The sequence below is a fragment of the Ranitomeya imitator genome, chromosome 6, assembly GCF_032444005.1.
Source record: "Ranitomeya imitator isolate aRanImi1 chromosome 6, aRanImi1.pri, whole genome shotgun sequence".
In the NCBI taxonomy this organism is placed as follows: Eukaryota; Metazoa; Chordata; class Amphibia; order Anura; family Dendrobatidae; genus Ranitomeya; species Ranitomeya imitator.
This window is the reverse complement of record NC_091287.1, coordinates 215,278,592-215,295,568: the sequence shown is the minus strand read 5'-3', so window position 1 is coordinate 215,295,568 and position 16,977 is coordinate 215,278,592. Positions and strand designations below refer to the sequence as shown.

At 44.2% G+C, this 16,977-nt stretch overlaps 1 protein-coding gene across 1 annotated transcript in view; it reads left to right on the top strand.

Moving 5' to 3' along the window:
- LOC138642358 (uncharacterized) overlaps positions 1-16,977 on the top strand; it is a 223,479-nt gene that overhangs the window by 71,844 nt on the left and 134,658 nt on the right. The window contains exon 7 of the mRNA XM_069730472.1: positions 11,815-11,937. Coding sequence (XP_069586573.1) covers positions 11,815-11,937 — 123 coding nt within the window. The remainder of the gene's footprint in view (positions 1-11,814; positions 11,938-16,977) is intronic.

Genomic DNA, 16,977 nt, shown 5'->3' with positions numbered 1-16,977 from the left:
GCCTAACGTTTCAATATCATAAAGAGAAAGTTATTTTCACAACTTAAGATGGATCAACTGCACGGCAGATCCACCTCACATGAAGACCTGCATGATCAACATGTGCAACCCCCTGAAAGTCCTGATTCAATCCTGCAACTAGAGAGCACTGCAGCTGATCTGAAACAGAAGGTCTTAGATAAACTATATACCATCAATACCAGAGATCGTCTGCCAAGGCTCAAAGTAACACCACCAGATGGTATGCTAGAAGATGCCAATAGAGCACTTGCATCAATACCTACCACCACTATGACTCTCACTAATAAACTGATCTTTGCTACCGCCTCAGCAATCATGGAAATGCTTGGCTATACAACCAGCAAGAACAGAAGTATGTGCTCCTCTTGGAAAAGAAGACTGGAGACAAAGATCAAGGTGACACAAAAAGAAGTCAGACAACGAACAGAAATACCGAAGCGTGTAAAGATCAAGAATAAGACCAAGCTGGACAAGTACTAAGGCCTGACCCAAACTGAAGCCCTAGAGACTGCTAAACAAAGGCTCACAACACTCACTGCAAGACTAGGGAGATACACTAGAGAAGCTGAGGAACCATCCAACTTGCACTCCCAACTACAGAGTAACAGCACAAGGGCAGAGACTTTATTATTATTATTATACATTTTTATAGCACCATTTATTCCATGGCGCTTTACATGTGAATACGGGGCAAATATAGACAAATACATTAAACATGAGCAGATAACAAGGCACACGAGTACATAAGGAGGGAGGACCCTGCCCGCGAGGGCTCACAGTCTGCAGGGGGTGGGTGAGGATACACTAGGAGAGGGAAGAGCTGGCTGTACGGCTGTTCAGTAGGTTGAGGATCACTGCAGGCTGTAGGCTTGTCGGACGAGATGAGTCTTCAGGTTCTTTTTGAAGGTTTCTATGGTAGGCGCAAGTCTGATGTGTTGGGGTAGAGAGTTCCAGAGTATGGGGGAAGCACGGGAGAAGTCTTGGATGCGGTTATGGGAAGAAGAGATGAGAGGGGAGTAGAGAAGGAGGTCTTGGGAGGATCGGAGGTCGCGTGTAGGTAGGTACCGGGAGACCATGTCACAGATGTATGGAGGAGACAGGTTGTGGATGGCTTTGTATGTCAGTGTGAGGGTTTTGAACTGGAGTCTCTGGGCGATAGGAAGCCAGTGAAGGGCTTGACACAGGGGAGAGGCTGGGGAATAGCGGGGGGACAGGTGGATTAGTCGGGCAGCAGAGTGTAGGATGGATTGGAGTGGTGCCAGAGTGCTAGAGGGGAGTCCAGAGAGTAGGAGGTTGCAGTAGTCGAGGCGGGAGATGATAAGGGCATGCACTAGCGTTTTTGCAGTGTTGCGGTCAAGGAAAGCACGGATCCGGGAAATATTTTTGAGTTTGAGACGACAGGAGGAGGCAAGGGCTTGGATATGTGGCTTGAAAGAGAGGGCAGAGTCGAGGATCACCCCGAGGCACCGGGCGTGTGGGACTGGGGATAGTGAGCAGCCATTGACATTGATGGATAGGTCTGGTGGAGGGGTAGAGTGAGATGGGGGAAAGATGATGAATTCTGTTTTGTCCATGTTCAGTTGTAGAGACTCCACCAATAGCAGAGACTGAACAATACTGGGGGAACATATGGAAGAAGGAAAAAAACACACAACACCAGTGCAATGTGGCTGCAAGATCTGAGAATGAAACACAGCAACCACCTAGAGCAAGAACCAGCCACCGTTATAAAAGCAGACCTCCAACAGCAGGTCAAGAACATGAAAAGCTGGACAGCACCTGACCCAGACATGATCAACACCTACTGGCTAAAGAAATTAACAGCGGTACATGAATGCGTGGCAAAGAAGATGAACCAACTGTTAGGAGCATGCCACCACCCAGCTTGGCTAAGACAAGGAAGAACAGTGCTGATCATGAAGAATCCTCACCACAAAGGAACAGTTTCATCCAACTACCGCCCAATAACCTGCCTTCTAACAACATGGAAACTCCTGTCAGGCATCATAGCCACCAAGCTGCAAAACCATATGAACCAGCACATGAATCCAGCTCAGAAAGGCATTGGGACCAACACCGGAGGCTCTAAGCACCAGCTCCTTGTAATGGTACAGTCACTCAAGACTCCAAGATCCAGACAGACCGATCTCAGCACAGCCTGGATTGACTACAGGAATGCCTATGACTCAATGTCACACACATGGATCTGTGAATGCTTTACTCTCTACAATGTCAACAGGAGATTAAGAACCTTCCTCAGAAATTCAATGGGCTATGGAGAACATTGGAAGTCTACTCAAGACAACTAGCACATGTGACCATCAAATTAGGCATATACCAAGGTGATGCACTGTCCCCATTGCTGTTCTGCATAGGCTTGAACCCCCCCAAGTCAGATAATTACAGTCTGGCTATGGATACAAATTGAAGAGTCGAAGCACCATCAGCCACCACCTCAACATGGATGACATCAAGCTATATGTGAAAAACGAAAGACATCAATTTACTGACCCAAATGACAAGGATCTACATCGAAGACATTGGGATGTCCTTCGGACTAGAGAAGTGTGGCCGATTCTTAATGGAGAGGCAAGGTAGTCCAGACTGGATGTGGAATTAACAGCAGGGCACATAGCAGATGTACAGATATGCAACAAGTAACTCAGCATTCCACAGGGGTACGGTAACCCATGATGAAAAGGCAAGGAAAACTACAACATCCAAATACCATCAAAGGGTAAAACAGGTCCTGAAGAGCCAGCTCAATGGGAAGCATAAAATCCACGCCATCAATACATATGCCCTGCCAGTTATCAGATACCCTGTTGGCACAGTATGCTGGCCAAAAGAAGAGATGGCAGCTGCTGATGTGAAGACACGAAAGCACTTCACAATGCATTGAGGTCTCCACCCTAAGTCTAGCACCCAAAGATTGTATACCAACAGAAAGGAGGGTGGTTGAGGCTTGATAAGCATCCAAACCACCATCACGAATGACGTCACACTGCAGTGTGTCTTCAAGAAAATGGGGCCGAAAGCGCGGACTGCGCAGGCACCGATTCCGGCAGAAGGAGGACGAAGAAAATGGCGCCGGAAAGGAATAGCGGAAGTAACAAATTGCTGTGGCATGAAGTGCCACAGCATAATCAGGGTGCAAATACAGGTCCTTCTCAAAAAATTAGCATATAGTGTTAAATTTCGTTATTTACCATAATGTAATGATTACAATTAAACTTTCATGTATTATAGATTCATTATCCACCAACTGAAATTTGTCAGGTCTTTTATTGTTTTAACCCCTTCCCGACCTTTGACGCATACGCTGCGTCATGAAAGTCGGTGCCATTCCGACCCATGACGCAGCATATGCGTCATGGAAAGATCGCGTCCCTGCAGGCCGGGTGAAAGGGTTAACTCCCATTTCACCCGATCTGCAGGGACAGGGGGAGTGGTAGTTTAGCCCAGGGGGGGTGGCTTCACCCCCTCGTGGCTACGATCGCTCTGATTGGCTGTTGAAAGTGAAACTGCCAATCAGAGCGATTTGTAATATTTCACCTAAAAAACTGGTGAAATATTACAATCCAGCCATGGCCGATGCTGCAATATCATCGGCCATGGCTGGAAACACTTATGTGCACCCACCCCACCCCTCCGATCGCCCCCCCAGCCCCCCGATCTGTGGTCCGCTCCCCTCCGTCCTGTGCTCCGCTCCCCCGTCCTCCTGTCCGCTTCCCCGTGCACCAATCAAACCCCCCGCACTCCGATCCCCCCCGCACACAGCGACCCCCCCGTGCTCCGATCCACCCCCCCCCCGCACAGCGATCCCTCACCCCGTGCTCCAATCCTTCCCCGTGCTCCAATCCTCCCTCCCGTGTTCCGATCCACCCCCCCCCCATGATCCGATCCACCCCCCCGTGCTCCGACGCCCCCCCCGTGCCCTGATCTCCCCCCCCTTATACTTACCTGGCCGCCCGAGGTCCGTCCGTCTTCTTTCCTGGGCGCCGCCATCTTCCAAAATGGCGGGCGCATGTGCAGTGCGCCCGCCGAATCTGCCGGCCGGCAGATTCGTTCCAGAGTGAATTTTGATCACTGAGATAGGTTATATCTCAGTGATCAAAATAAAAAAATAGTAAATGATCCCCCCCCCCTTTGTCACCCCCATAGATAGGGACAATAAAAAAAATAAAGAATTTTTTTTTTTTTCACTAAGGTTGGGGTAAGAAGTAGGGTTAGGGGTAGGGTTAGGGGTAGGGGTAGGGGTAGGGGTAGGGTTAGGGCTAGGGTTAGGGCTAGGGTTAGGGGTAGGGTTAGGGCTAGGGCTAGGGTTAGGGTTTCGGTATGTGCACACGTATTCTGGTCCTATGCGGATTTTTCCGCAGCGGATTTGAAAAATCCACAGTGCTAAACCGCTGCCGATTTATCGTGGATTTACCGCGGTTTTTCTGCGCATTTCACTGCGGTTTTACAACTGCGATTTTCTATCGGAGCAGTTGTAAAACCGCTGCGGAATCCGCAGAAAGAAGTGACATGCTGCGGAATGTAAACCGCTGCGTTTCCGTGCAGTTTTTCCGCAGCATGTGTACAGCGATTTTTGGTTCCCATAGGTTCACATTGAACTGTAAACTCATGGGAAACTGCTGCGGATCCGCAGCGTTTTCCGCAGCGTGTGCACATACCTTTAGAATTAGGCTATGTGCACACGGTGCGGATTGGCCGCTGCGGATCCGCAGCAGTGTTCCATCAGGTTTACAGTACCATGTAAACATATGGAAAACCAAATCCGCTGTGCCCATGGTGCAGAAAATACCGCGCGGGAACGCTGCGTTGTATTTTCCGCAGCATGCCAATTCTTTGTGCGGATTCCGCAGCGTTTTACACCTGTTCCTCAATAGGAATCCACAGGTGAAATCCGCACAAAAAACACTGGAAATCCACGGTAAATCCACAGGTAAAACGCAGTGCCTTTTACCCGCGGATTTTTCAAAAATGATGCTGAAAAATCTCGTACGAATCCGCAACGTTGGCACATAGCCTTAGAGTTGGGTTGGAATTAGGGTTGTGGTTAGGGTTAGGGGTGTGTTGGGGTTAGGGTTGTGGTTAGGGGTGTGTTGGGGTTAGGGTTGTGATTAGGGTTACGGCTACAGTTGGGATAAGGGTTAGGGGTGTGTTGGAGGTAGAATTGAGGGGTTTCCACTGTTTAGGCACTTCAGGGGTCTCCAAACGCAACATGGCGCCACCATTGATTCCAGCCAATCTTGTATTCAAAAATTCAAATGGTGCTCCCTCACTTCCGAACCCCGACGTGTGCCCAAACAGTGGTTTACCCCCACATATGGGGTACCAGCATACTCAGGACAAACTGCGCAACAATTACTGGGGTCCAATTTCTCCTGTTACCCTTGAGAAAATAAAAAATTGCTTGCTAAAACATCATTTTTGAGGAAAGAAAAATGATTTTTTATTTTCACGGCTCTGCGTTGTAAACGTCTGTGAAGCACTTGGGGGTTCAAAGTGCTCACCACATATCTAGATAAGTTCCTTGGGGGGTCTAGTTTCCAAAATGGGGTCACTTGTGGGGGTTTCTACTGTTTAGGCACACCAGGGGCTCTGCAAACGCAACGTGACGCCCGCAGACCATTCCATCAAAGTCTGCATTTCAAAAGTCACTACTTCCCTTCTGAGCCCCCACGTGTGCCCAAACAGTGGTTTACCCCCACACATGGGGCATCAGCGTACTCAGGAGAAACTGGACAACAACTTTTGTGGTCCAATTTCTCCTGTAACCCTTGGGAAAATAAAAAATTCTGGGCTAAAAAATTATTTTTGAGGAAAGAAAACGTATTTATTATTTTCACTGCTCTGTGTTATGAACTTCTGTGAAGCACTTGGGGGTTCAAAGTGCTCACCTCACATCTAGATAAGTTCCTTTCGGGGTCTCGTTTCCAAAATGGGGTCACTTGTGGGGGGTTTCTACTGTTTAGCCACATCAGGGGCTCTGCAAACGCAACGTGACGCCCACAGAGCATTCCATCAAAGTCTGCATTTCAAAACGTCACTACTTCACTTCCGAGCCCCAGCATGTGCCTAAACAGTGGTTTACCCCCACATATGGGGTATCAGCGTACTCAGGAGAAACTGGACAACAACTTTTGGGGTCAAATTTCTCCTGTTACCCTTGGGAAAATAAAAAATTGCGGGCTAAAATTCATTTTTGAGAAAATAATTTTTTTTTTTTATTTTCATGGCTCTGCGTTATAAACTTCTGTGAAGCACTTGAGGGTTCAAAGTGCTCACTACACATCTAGATTAGTTCCTTTGGGGGTCTAGTTTCCAAAATGGGGTAATTTGTGGGGGATCTCCAATGTTTAGGCACACAGGGGCTCTCCAAACGCGACATGGTGTCCGCTAATGATTGGAGATAATTTTCCATTTAAAAAGCCAAATGGCGTGCCTTCCCTTCTGAGCCCTGCCGTGCGCCCAAACAGTGGTTTACCCCCACATATGGGGTATCTGCATACTCAGGACAAACTGGACAACAACATTTGTGGTCCAATTTCTCCTATTACCATTGGCAAAATAGGAAATTCCAGGCTAAAAAATCATTTTTGAGAAAAGAAAAATTATTTTTTATTTTCATGGCTCTGCATTATAAACTTCTGTGAAGCACCTGGGGGTTTAAAGTGCTCAGTATGCATCTAGATAAGTTCCTTGGGGGGTCTAGTTTCCAAAATGGGGTCACTTGTGGGGGAGCTCCATTGCATAGGCACACAGGGGCTCTCCAAATGCGACATGGTGTCCGCTAACAATTGGAGCTAATTTTCCATTCAAAAAGTTAAAAGGCGCGCCTTCCCTTCCGAGCCCTGCCGTGTGCCCAAACAGTGGTTTACCCCCACATATGAGGTATCGGCGTACTCGGGAGAAATTGCTCAACAAATTTTAGGATCCATTTTATCCTATTGCCCATGTGAAAATGAAAAAATTGAGGCGAAAATAAATTTTTTGTGAAAAAAAAGTACTTTTTCATTTTTACGGATCAATTTGTGAAGCACCTGAGGGTTTAAAGTGCTCACTAGGCATCTAGATAAGTTCCTTGGGGGGTCCAGTTTCCAAAATGGGGTCACTTGTGGGGGAGCTCCAATGTTTAAGCACACAGGGTCTCTCCAAATGCGACATGGTGTCCGCTAACGATGGAGATAATTTTTCATTCAAAAAGTCAAATGGCGCTCCTTCCCTTCCGAGCCTTACCATGTGCCCAAACAGTGGTTTACCCCCACATGTGAAGTATCGGTGTACTCAGGAGAAATTGCCAAACAAATTTTAGGATCCATTTTATCCTGTTGTCCATGTGAAAATGAAAAAATTGAGGCTAAAAGAATTTTTTTGTGAAAAAAAAGTACTTTTTCATTTTTACGGATCAATTTGTGAAGCACCTGGGGGTTTAAAGGGCTCACTATGCATCTAGATAAGTTCCTTGGGGCGTCTAGTTTCCAAAATGGGGTCACTTGTGGGGGAGCTCCAATTTTTAGGCACACGGGGGCTCTCCAAATGTGACATGGTGTCCGCTAAAGAGTGCAGCCAATTTTTCATTCAAAAAGTCAAATGGCGCTCCTTCCCTTCCAAGCCCTGCCGTGCGCCCAAACAGTGGTTTACCCCCACATATGAGGTATCAGCGTACTCAGGACAAATTGGACAACAACGTACGTGGTTCAGTTTCTCCTTTTACCATTGGGAAAATAAAAAAATTGTTGCTGAAAAATCATTTTTGTGACCAAAAAGTTAAATGTTCATTTTTTCCTTCCATGTTGCTTCTGCTGCTGTGAAGCACCTGAAGGGTTAATAAACTTCTTGAATGTGGTTTTGTGCACCTTGAGGGGTGCAGTTTTTAGAATGGTGTCACTTTTGGGTATTTTCAGCCATATAGACCCCTCAAACTGACTTCAAATGTGAGGTGGTCCCTAAAAAAAATGGTTTTGTAAATTTCGTTGTAAAAATGAGAAATCGCTGGTCAAATTTTAACCCTTATAACTTCCTAGCAAAAAGAAATTTGGTTTCCAAAATTGTGCTGATGTAAAGTAGACGTGTGGGAAATGTTATTTATTAACTATTTTGTGTCACATAACTCTCTGGTTTAACAGAATAAAAATTCAAAATGTGAAAATTGCGAAATTTTCAAAATTTTCGCCAAATTTCCGTTTTTATCACAAATAAACACAGAATTTATTGACCTAAATTTACCACTAACATGAAGCCCAATATGTCACGAAAAAACAATCTCAGAACCGCTAGGATCCATTGAAGCGTTCCTGAGTTATTACCTCATGAAGGGACACTGGTCAGAATTGCAAAAAACGGCAAGGTCTTTAAGGTCAAAATAGGCTGGGTCATGAAGGGGTTAATACTGATGATTTTGGCATACAACTCCTGATAACCCAAAAAACCTGTCTCAATAAATTAGCATATCAAGAAAAGGTTCTCTAAACGACCTATTACCCTAATCTTCTGAATCAACTAATTAACTCTAAACACATGCAAAAGATACCTGAGGCTTTTATAAACTCCCTGCCTGGTTCATTACTCAAAACCCCCATCATGGGTAAGACTAGCGACCTGACAGATGTCAAGAAGGCCATCATTGACACCCTCAAGCAAGAGGGTAAGACCCAGAAAGAAATTTCTCAACAAATAGGCTGTTCCCAGAGTGCTGTATCAAGGCACCTCAATGGTAAGTCTGTTGGAAGGAAACAATGTGGCAGAAAACGCTGTACAACGAGAAGAGGAGACCGGACCCTGAGGAAGATTGTGGAGAAGGACCGATTCCAGACCTTGGGGAACCTGAGGAAGCAGTGGACTGAGTCTGGTGTGGAAACATCCAGAGCCACCGTGCACAGGCGTGTGCAGGAAATGGGCTACAGGTGCCGCATTCCCCAGGTAAAGCCACTTTTGAACCATAAACAGCGGCAGAGGCGCCTGACCTGGGCTACAGAGAAGCAGCACTGGACTGTTGCTAAGTGGTCCCAAGTACTTTTTTCTGATGAAAGCAAATTTTGCATGTCATTCGGAAATCAAGGTGCCAGAGTCTGGAGGAAGACTGGGGAGAAGGAAATGCCAAAATGCCTGAAGTCCAGTGTCAAGTACCCACAGTCAGTGATGGTGTGGGGTGCCATGTCAGCTGCTGGTGTTGGTCCACTGTGTTTCATCAAGGGCAGGGTCAATGCAGCTAGCTATCAGGAGATTTTGGAGCACTTCATGCTTTCATCGGCTGAAATGCTTTATGGAGATGAAGATTTCATTTTTCAGCACGACCTGGCACCTGCTCACAGTGCCAAAACCACTGGTAAATGGTTTACTGACCATGGTATTACTGTGCTCAATTGGCCTGCCAACTCTCCTGACCTGAACCCCATAGAGAATCTGTGGGATATTGTGAAGAGAAAGTTGAGAGACGCAAGACCCAACACTCTGGATGAGCTTAAGGCCGCTATTGAAGCATCCTGGGCCTCCATAACATCTCAGCAGTGTCACAGGCTGATTGCCTCCATGCCACGCCGCATTGAAGCAGTCATTTCTGCCAAAGGATTCCCGACCAAGTATTGAGTGCATAACTGAACATTATTATTTGTTGGTTTTTTTGTTTGTTATTAAAAAACACTTTTATTTGATTGGATGGGTGAAATATGCTAATTTATTGAGACAGGTTTTTTGGGTTATCAGGAGTTGTATGCCTAAATCATCAGTATTAAAACAATAAAAGACCTGACAAATTTCAGTTGGTGGATAATGAATCTATAATATATGAAAGTTTAATTGTAATCATTACATTATGGTAAATAATGAAATTTAACACTATATGCTAATTTTTTGAGAAGGACCTGTATGTGCACGGTGTCCCCCTGCTCCCGACCCCCTGCTCCCGGCAGTCCGCGCCTTCCGGCGCCATTTTTTTCCTCATGAGACTCTATAATGTAATGCTAGGAGCGTCGCGCCTGCGCAGTCTATAAAGGCTTCGGACAGAGTGACGCTCCCAGCGTTATATTATAGATGTTTATAGTATGTGATCTGCAGCACTAAATGACTGCCGATCGGTACATATTTGTTGATCGGTGGCCCGTTTAATATTTTCACACTGGTAAACAACTTAATGATATGCGCGCAGAATAATTGATCATTCAATGGGCATGTGCTGTTGAGATCGATGATCTTTTAAGCCATAAGACCATTTCACCCAAGAGATGAGTGTTTTCTGTTCATTGGGTGATCAGCAGCCTGTTTACAATGAGAGATTATCCAAGGTAAAATTGTTCCCGATCAGATAACTGAAAGGTACCATGTTTTTTTTTTTTTTTGCTTTTTTTCCCCCATCTATAGCCATAGACGAATAGGTCTGCATGTCTTTTTATTTCTCTCAATAAGAGAAACATTTTCAATACTATTTTTTTTTTTTCTGTAAGGCATGTTAAAAATGGCTAATATCGTGGGGGGCGCGGCCTACACTCAGTCCGTGCAGCAGCAGTAAGACTGAGCTCCCAAGGAAAAAGCTACTTCAAAGCAGAACAGCTGACATGTTTTGAACACCTGACATGTACCCGCAATAGCGACGGGTGGAATCGCAATCCACCCGCCTCTATTAATTAGTTAAATGCCGCTGTCAAACGCTGACCGTGGCATTTAACTACCGCTTCCGGCCATCGGGCCGGAAATGATCGCATTGCTGACCCCCGTCACGTGATCGGGGGTCAGCGATGTGTCGGCATGGCAACAGAGTTCTCCGTGAGACCACTATGGTTGTTGGTGAAGGCTTGCTGTGAGCGCCACCCTGTGGTCAGCGCTCATAGCAAGCCTGTAATTCGGCTACATAGGAGTGATCTGAGCATCGCTCCTATGTAGCAGAACCGATCGAGTTGTGCCAGCTTCTTGCCTCCTATGGAGGCTATTGGAGCATGGCAAAAGTAAAAAAAAGAAAAAAAAAAGTTTTTAAAAATATGAAAATGGGGGCCCAATTTGCAGAATCTATTGTTAAATCTTATGGTGTGATTAAATTTATACACATTTTGTGTAGCTATTCTTTCTATGATGTCTTCTATTTTTGGAGGATCTTTCCTTTTAACCCCTTGCTGACTATGAATTTAATCACGCCATAAGATTAACAATAGATTTTGCAAATTGGGCCCCCTGGAATAAAGAATTCACAACACCATTCACCTTGTTCCCTCTAATCACAAGAGAGAAGGAAAGGGAAAAAGAAATGTAGGCTTGGAATACAAGAATGTGTTTTATTAAATGTAGAATTATTAGAAACATATTTAGAAGTAAATATATTGTGTACTATTGGTGGATATAAAGTTGGTATAATTAATAATAGGTAATAGTATAGTTATAACTGTTTAAACAGATAATTTTATGTTTTTTTTTTGTTTTTTGAGAAAATGGACTATACAGCATTTCCTCCTGTTTTTATCCTAGATTTGGACATACCCATTCCTTTACCCTTCTAAACCCCCTCCTTGCCCTTCCCCTGCCTCTCTCCCAGTACAATAAATACGTCTTAAGTATAGTAAAATAGAGAGAAGATAAACTTAAACGATAGAAGTGATATTCCACATGTACAGTTTGTAATTGTTACAAAAACATTTTTTTTTTGGAAAAATAAGTCTTTTGAAACAAAAAATGGCTAACATGGTACTAAACTGTTGTGTATATCTTTTTTTTATTTGCTTTATATGTTAAACTTCATTTTATACTGTATACATCAGTGTGTATTGCTATTACATTTTCTTTACTTTCATCATTTTCTAGTGTAAACACCATCCTAAGCTTGATACTTTTGGACCATATATACCGACAGCTTCCAGAAAAATTGCAAAACTGAAAGAAATCTGCATTAATGTTGAAAAGGAATTTGGAAGACAAAAAATAAATGTAAGTTTTTGCATTTAATACATTTTAAGTAAAATGCAGCAATTACTATGATTTTTATCCAGGGATTATCAATGCAGTTATGAAATTTTGTAGTAATTAGGCCTCTTATAGGCAGTTTTTCATCTTTTTGTACTCAACATATTAGGCATACCGTATATACTCATGTATAAGCCAAGTTTTTCCAGCACCTTTTTTAGTGCTGAAATCGCCCCTATCGGCTCATACACTAGTCACGGTCCAGAACGCCAGCAGGCGAAGGGAGCAGCAGGTGCCAGGATACAGCGCACTCATAATACTCACCTACCAAGCACTCTCGGTGCTAGCACTGCATCTCATTCCGGCAGCCAGCGCCTGCCTGCAGCTCTTCCTGTGCTCAACGGTCACGTTGTACCGCTCATAAAGGTGATGAATATGGACGTGTCTCCACTCCCATAGCGGTGGAGCTCATATTCATCACCTTAATGTGTATGATGCTCCCCACATAGCCCTCCATGCAGCATAATGGGCCCCACATACAGTACCAAGTATAAGCACCCAGATTTTGCCAGCGGGCCAGAGTTTGACATTTATGTACTAAATAGTGAATAACTTAAGATGTTATTAGAATTTTGTTGGCATTTCTCATTTACATATTACAGAAGCACTCCCATCAAAGTTTTTATCCTCTTAATATATTGCAGTCATCATATTATATAGCACTGTGTACTTTTACAATTGCTTATTTTGTTTTTCTACCCAGTAAATTCTTCTTTCTCCTTCGCCTAATTGGGGGACACAGGACCACGGGTGAATGCTGCTGTCGCTAGAAGGCTGACACTAAGTGAATACAAAAAAAGTTAGCTCCTCCTCTGCAGTATACACCCACCCACTAGCTCTAGCTAAACCAGTTCTTGCTTCGTGTCTGTAGGAGGCACATGGGTCTGCTATTCAGACCACAATTTATTTTTAATTTTTTTTCTTTTTAATTTTTATTCTAATGGATTGCCGGGGCCACAGATCCTTTCAGGGTTCCGATCTCCCCAAACCAACAGGGGGGAATGGAGTGTCGCCTCCACGTACATCCTCCTGCACCGTTAAAAGGTATTCCCAAGGTGCCCCCTCTCAGGGAGGTCTCCCTGTCCGTTCTATCTTGGAAGGTGGCTTTTCTTGTGGCCATCACCTCTATCCGTCGCGTTTCCGAGTTGGCGGCCCTTTCCTGGTTACCCACCAGGACAAGGTGGTCCTGAGGCCTCCGCCTTCCTTCCTTCCTTCTTTCCTTCCTTCCTTCCTAAGGTGGTTTCCACCTTTAACCTCAACGAGGACATCGTTCTACCTTCCATTTGTCCAGCTCCGACTCATCCTCTGGAGCGATCGTTGAACAAGCTGGACCTCGTCAGGGCAGTGAGGATCTACCTGACTAGAACGTCCACTTTCCAGAAGACGGATTCTCTTTTCGTCATTCCTGATGGCACGCGTAGGGGCCTGCCTACTTCCAAGGTGACTGTTGCTTGCTGGATCTGAACGGCAATTTTGGAGGCTTACCGGGTCAAGAACAGAGTTCCCCCACCCGGGATTAAGGCTCACTCTACCCTGGCAGTCTGCTCCTCCTGGGCGGTGCACCACAGGGCTTCCGCCCTATAGGTTTGCAAAGCAGCAACCTGGTCTTCCATCCACATGTTCGCCAAATTTTACAAGGTCCATACCTACTCTTCGGTGGATGCCAGCCTAGGCAGAAGGATCTTGCAGGCGGCAGTGGTGAGTCCTCTGACCTGATGGAAGTCTGTTTTTCCCGCCCTAGGGACTGCTTTGGGACGTCTCATGGTTCCTGTGTCCCCAATGAGGCAAAACAGGATTTTTTGGTTCCTTACCGTAAAATCTGTTTCTTGGAGCCTTCATTGGGGGACACAGCACCCTCCCATATTATTCAGTTTCTATTGTTCTGTGTTCTATGACTGTTCTTATATGTACAGTTCTCATGTTTGTGGTTATTTCAACCTTGCTGTTTTTCTCCTACTGCGTTCTCACTAACTGAAGTTCATAATGCCAGTCGGTGGGGTGTACACTGCAGAGGAGGAGCTTACTTTTTTTGTGCATAGTGTCAGCCTCCTAGTGGCAGCAGCATACACCCATGGTTCCTGTGTCCCCCAATGAAGGCTCTGAGAAAGATTTTACGGTAAGCAACCAGAAAATCCTGTGTTTTCAAATAAATACTTTTTTTATGTAAATAAAGTACACATTTGGCTTCGCTGCTTCCGTAACGACCCGCTCTATAAAACTGTCCGACTAGTTAACCGCTAAAATAATAAATAAAAAAACGAGGCAAAAAATGCTTTATCATACTGCTGAACAAAAAGTGCAAAAAGAATGCAATAAAAAAGAATGTAAATAAAAATGGTACCTTTTTTAGAGTTATGTCATCTTGTCCCATAAAATGAAACTGACATTAGTGATGAGCGAGTGTACTCCTTGCTCGGTTTTCCCAAGCACGCTCAGGTGGTCTCCAGAGTATTTGACTGCTCGGAGACTGTTTTCATCACCCCAGGTGAATGATTTACAGCTATTATCCCTGCTGAGTACATGTGGGAGTTGACTGGTTGATAGAGAATCCCCACATGTAATCAAGTTGAATAGTAGCTTTAAATCATTCAGCTGCGGATGAATACTAAATCTTGGAGCAGTCATAAATACTTGGTGATCACCCAAGCGTGCTCGGGGAAAACCGAGCAAGGAGTACACTCGCTCATCACTAGCTGACATACAGCTCCATTAGCAAAAAAAAAAAGTCATAGCTGTCAGAACAAAGCGATGCAATAAAAAAAACTATTTTTCTATAAAAGTTTTTCTGTAAAAGCGCCAAAACCCAAAAAAGATATAATTTGGGTATCGCTGTAATCGTACTGACCTGAAGAATAAAGCTGCCTTACCAATTTTACCATTCGTGGAACAGTATAAACTCCCCCCAATAAAGCAATTTCTGAATTGCTGATTTTGTTGATTGTCTCCCAAAAATTGAAATGTAAAGTGATTAAAAAAATTTTCATGTGCCCGAAAATGATACCAATAAAAACGTTAGCTCATCCCGCAAAAAAAAAGCCATAACATGTCGGCTGAAATATGGAAAAATTATAACTCTAAAAATGTGGTGATGTAAAAACTAGTTTTCACAATAAAAAGCGTCTTTTGTATGACAGCCACGAAGCATAAAATCCCGATATAAATCTGGTTTCGCTGTAAATACATCGACCCAAAGAATAGTCACCTAATCACTTATACCGCACAAGGAACAGCGTGAAAAAGAAATAAATACCAATTCTTCACATGCTATTGTTTTTTTTTTCATTCTGCCTCCCAAAGATCGCAGTAAGGCTCGGCGCACATTTATCATGCTCTCTGCGCGGAGTGCTTGTACCGGGGTTTCTGTGTAAATCTCTGAAATACGTTATTCAGACAGACCCACCGGCAGAAGATTCCCTATAATGAGACAGATGGTGGCACTCTGGATGTCATGGGACCTGTGATCTGGCGGTGTCTGTCTTTTTAGGATTGCATAAAAGTGCCGTTGGCCACAGTTTTGTGCACTTCTGAAAAGGACAGATGGAGTCCAGAGTAACTCTGCTGACTCATTATAGTGAATAGATCCCTTGGTGGTTTCATCAGTCATGTCACTTGGAGATTTAGATGGAAACCCCGATGTAAGTGCTCAGCATAGAGCACCAGATAAATGTGATCCCAAACGTTTTTAAAAATGTTTCCAATGAAAGCTTCAATCCACAAAAAAAAGCAAGTCCCCTCTCAAGTCCGTCATCTGTTAACGGAAATATATTGGGCTTCCACGTTACTGGTAGCACAAAGGCTCTGGAAAAGCGAAATGGCTGCTTGCTGCCCCCAAAAAACTCAACAAAATCTCCACTCCCAAATCCAATTGCCGACTTCCTTTGAGCGCCAGTGTGCCTAAACCCCATTTAACGCCCACATGTTTAGCATTTTTGTAGTTATAATTTACAGGTGCACGTTTCCAGAAACATGAGCTGGGCATAATGTACTGGTCACTACAGCATACTGGTCACTACAACGGCAGTTTGCAATTTTCACTCCGCAACATCCACTACTGCCAGTTTCTGGAAAGCGCCCATGGAGTTAAAATTGTCACTACATCGGTGGATAAATTCCCAAAGGTTTTTAATTAACAAAATAGTATCACTTGAGGGGGATTCTGCGTTTCTATCACTTAGAGGCTCTTTATATGGAATCCGCAAACTATTCCAAGAAAATCTGCATTCCAGGATGCAAATAGCGAGTTTCTCCATATGGCTAAGTAGTACTGTACAGCCACATATGGGGGTCTTGACACATTCAGTAGAAATTGTGGGACAAATTTTGGTACCATTTTTACCCATTTCCTAGTAAGAAAATGTAAAACTTGGGCTAACTTGCAATCTTGGTGGTAAGAATGTAAATTACTTTGTTAACTGCCCAATGGTATAAAAGTCTGTGACTTACGTGGTGTTAATATAATCACTGCACCCCTAGATTAATTCATTTAGAGGTTTAGTTTGTAAAATAAAGTCACTTATGGGTGGTTCTGCTGTGTTGGCACCTCAGGTGCTGTGCCAATGTAGCATGGCACCCTCAAGTGCAGCAAGATCTGCACTATAATATGGTGGTTTTTCCCTTCCAAGCCCTGCCGTGTACCCAAACAGTTGTTTTCCTTCACACATTGGGTATCTGCGCGCACTCAGGAGAAATTGCACAACAAATTTTATGGAGCAATTTCTCCTGTTACCCTTATGAAAATGCAAAATTTGGAGCTAAAAAAGATTAATCTGGGAATAATTTGATTTTTTTATTTTATTTTCACGGCTTAATGTTATAAACTTCTGTGAAGCACATGTGGGTCCAAGGTGTTCAATACACATCTAGATAAGTTCCCAAAGGGGTCTAGTTTCCAAAATGGTATCACTTGTTTTGGGGTTTCCACTGCTTAGGCACATAAGGGGCTCTACAAACATGACATGGCATCCGCTAATTATGCCAGGAAATTATACATTCAAAAAGTGAAAT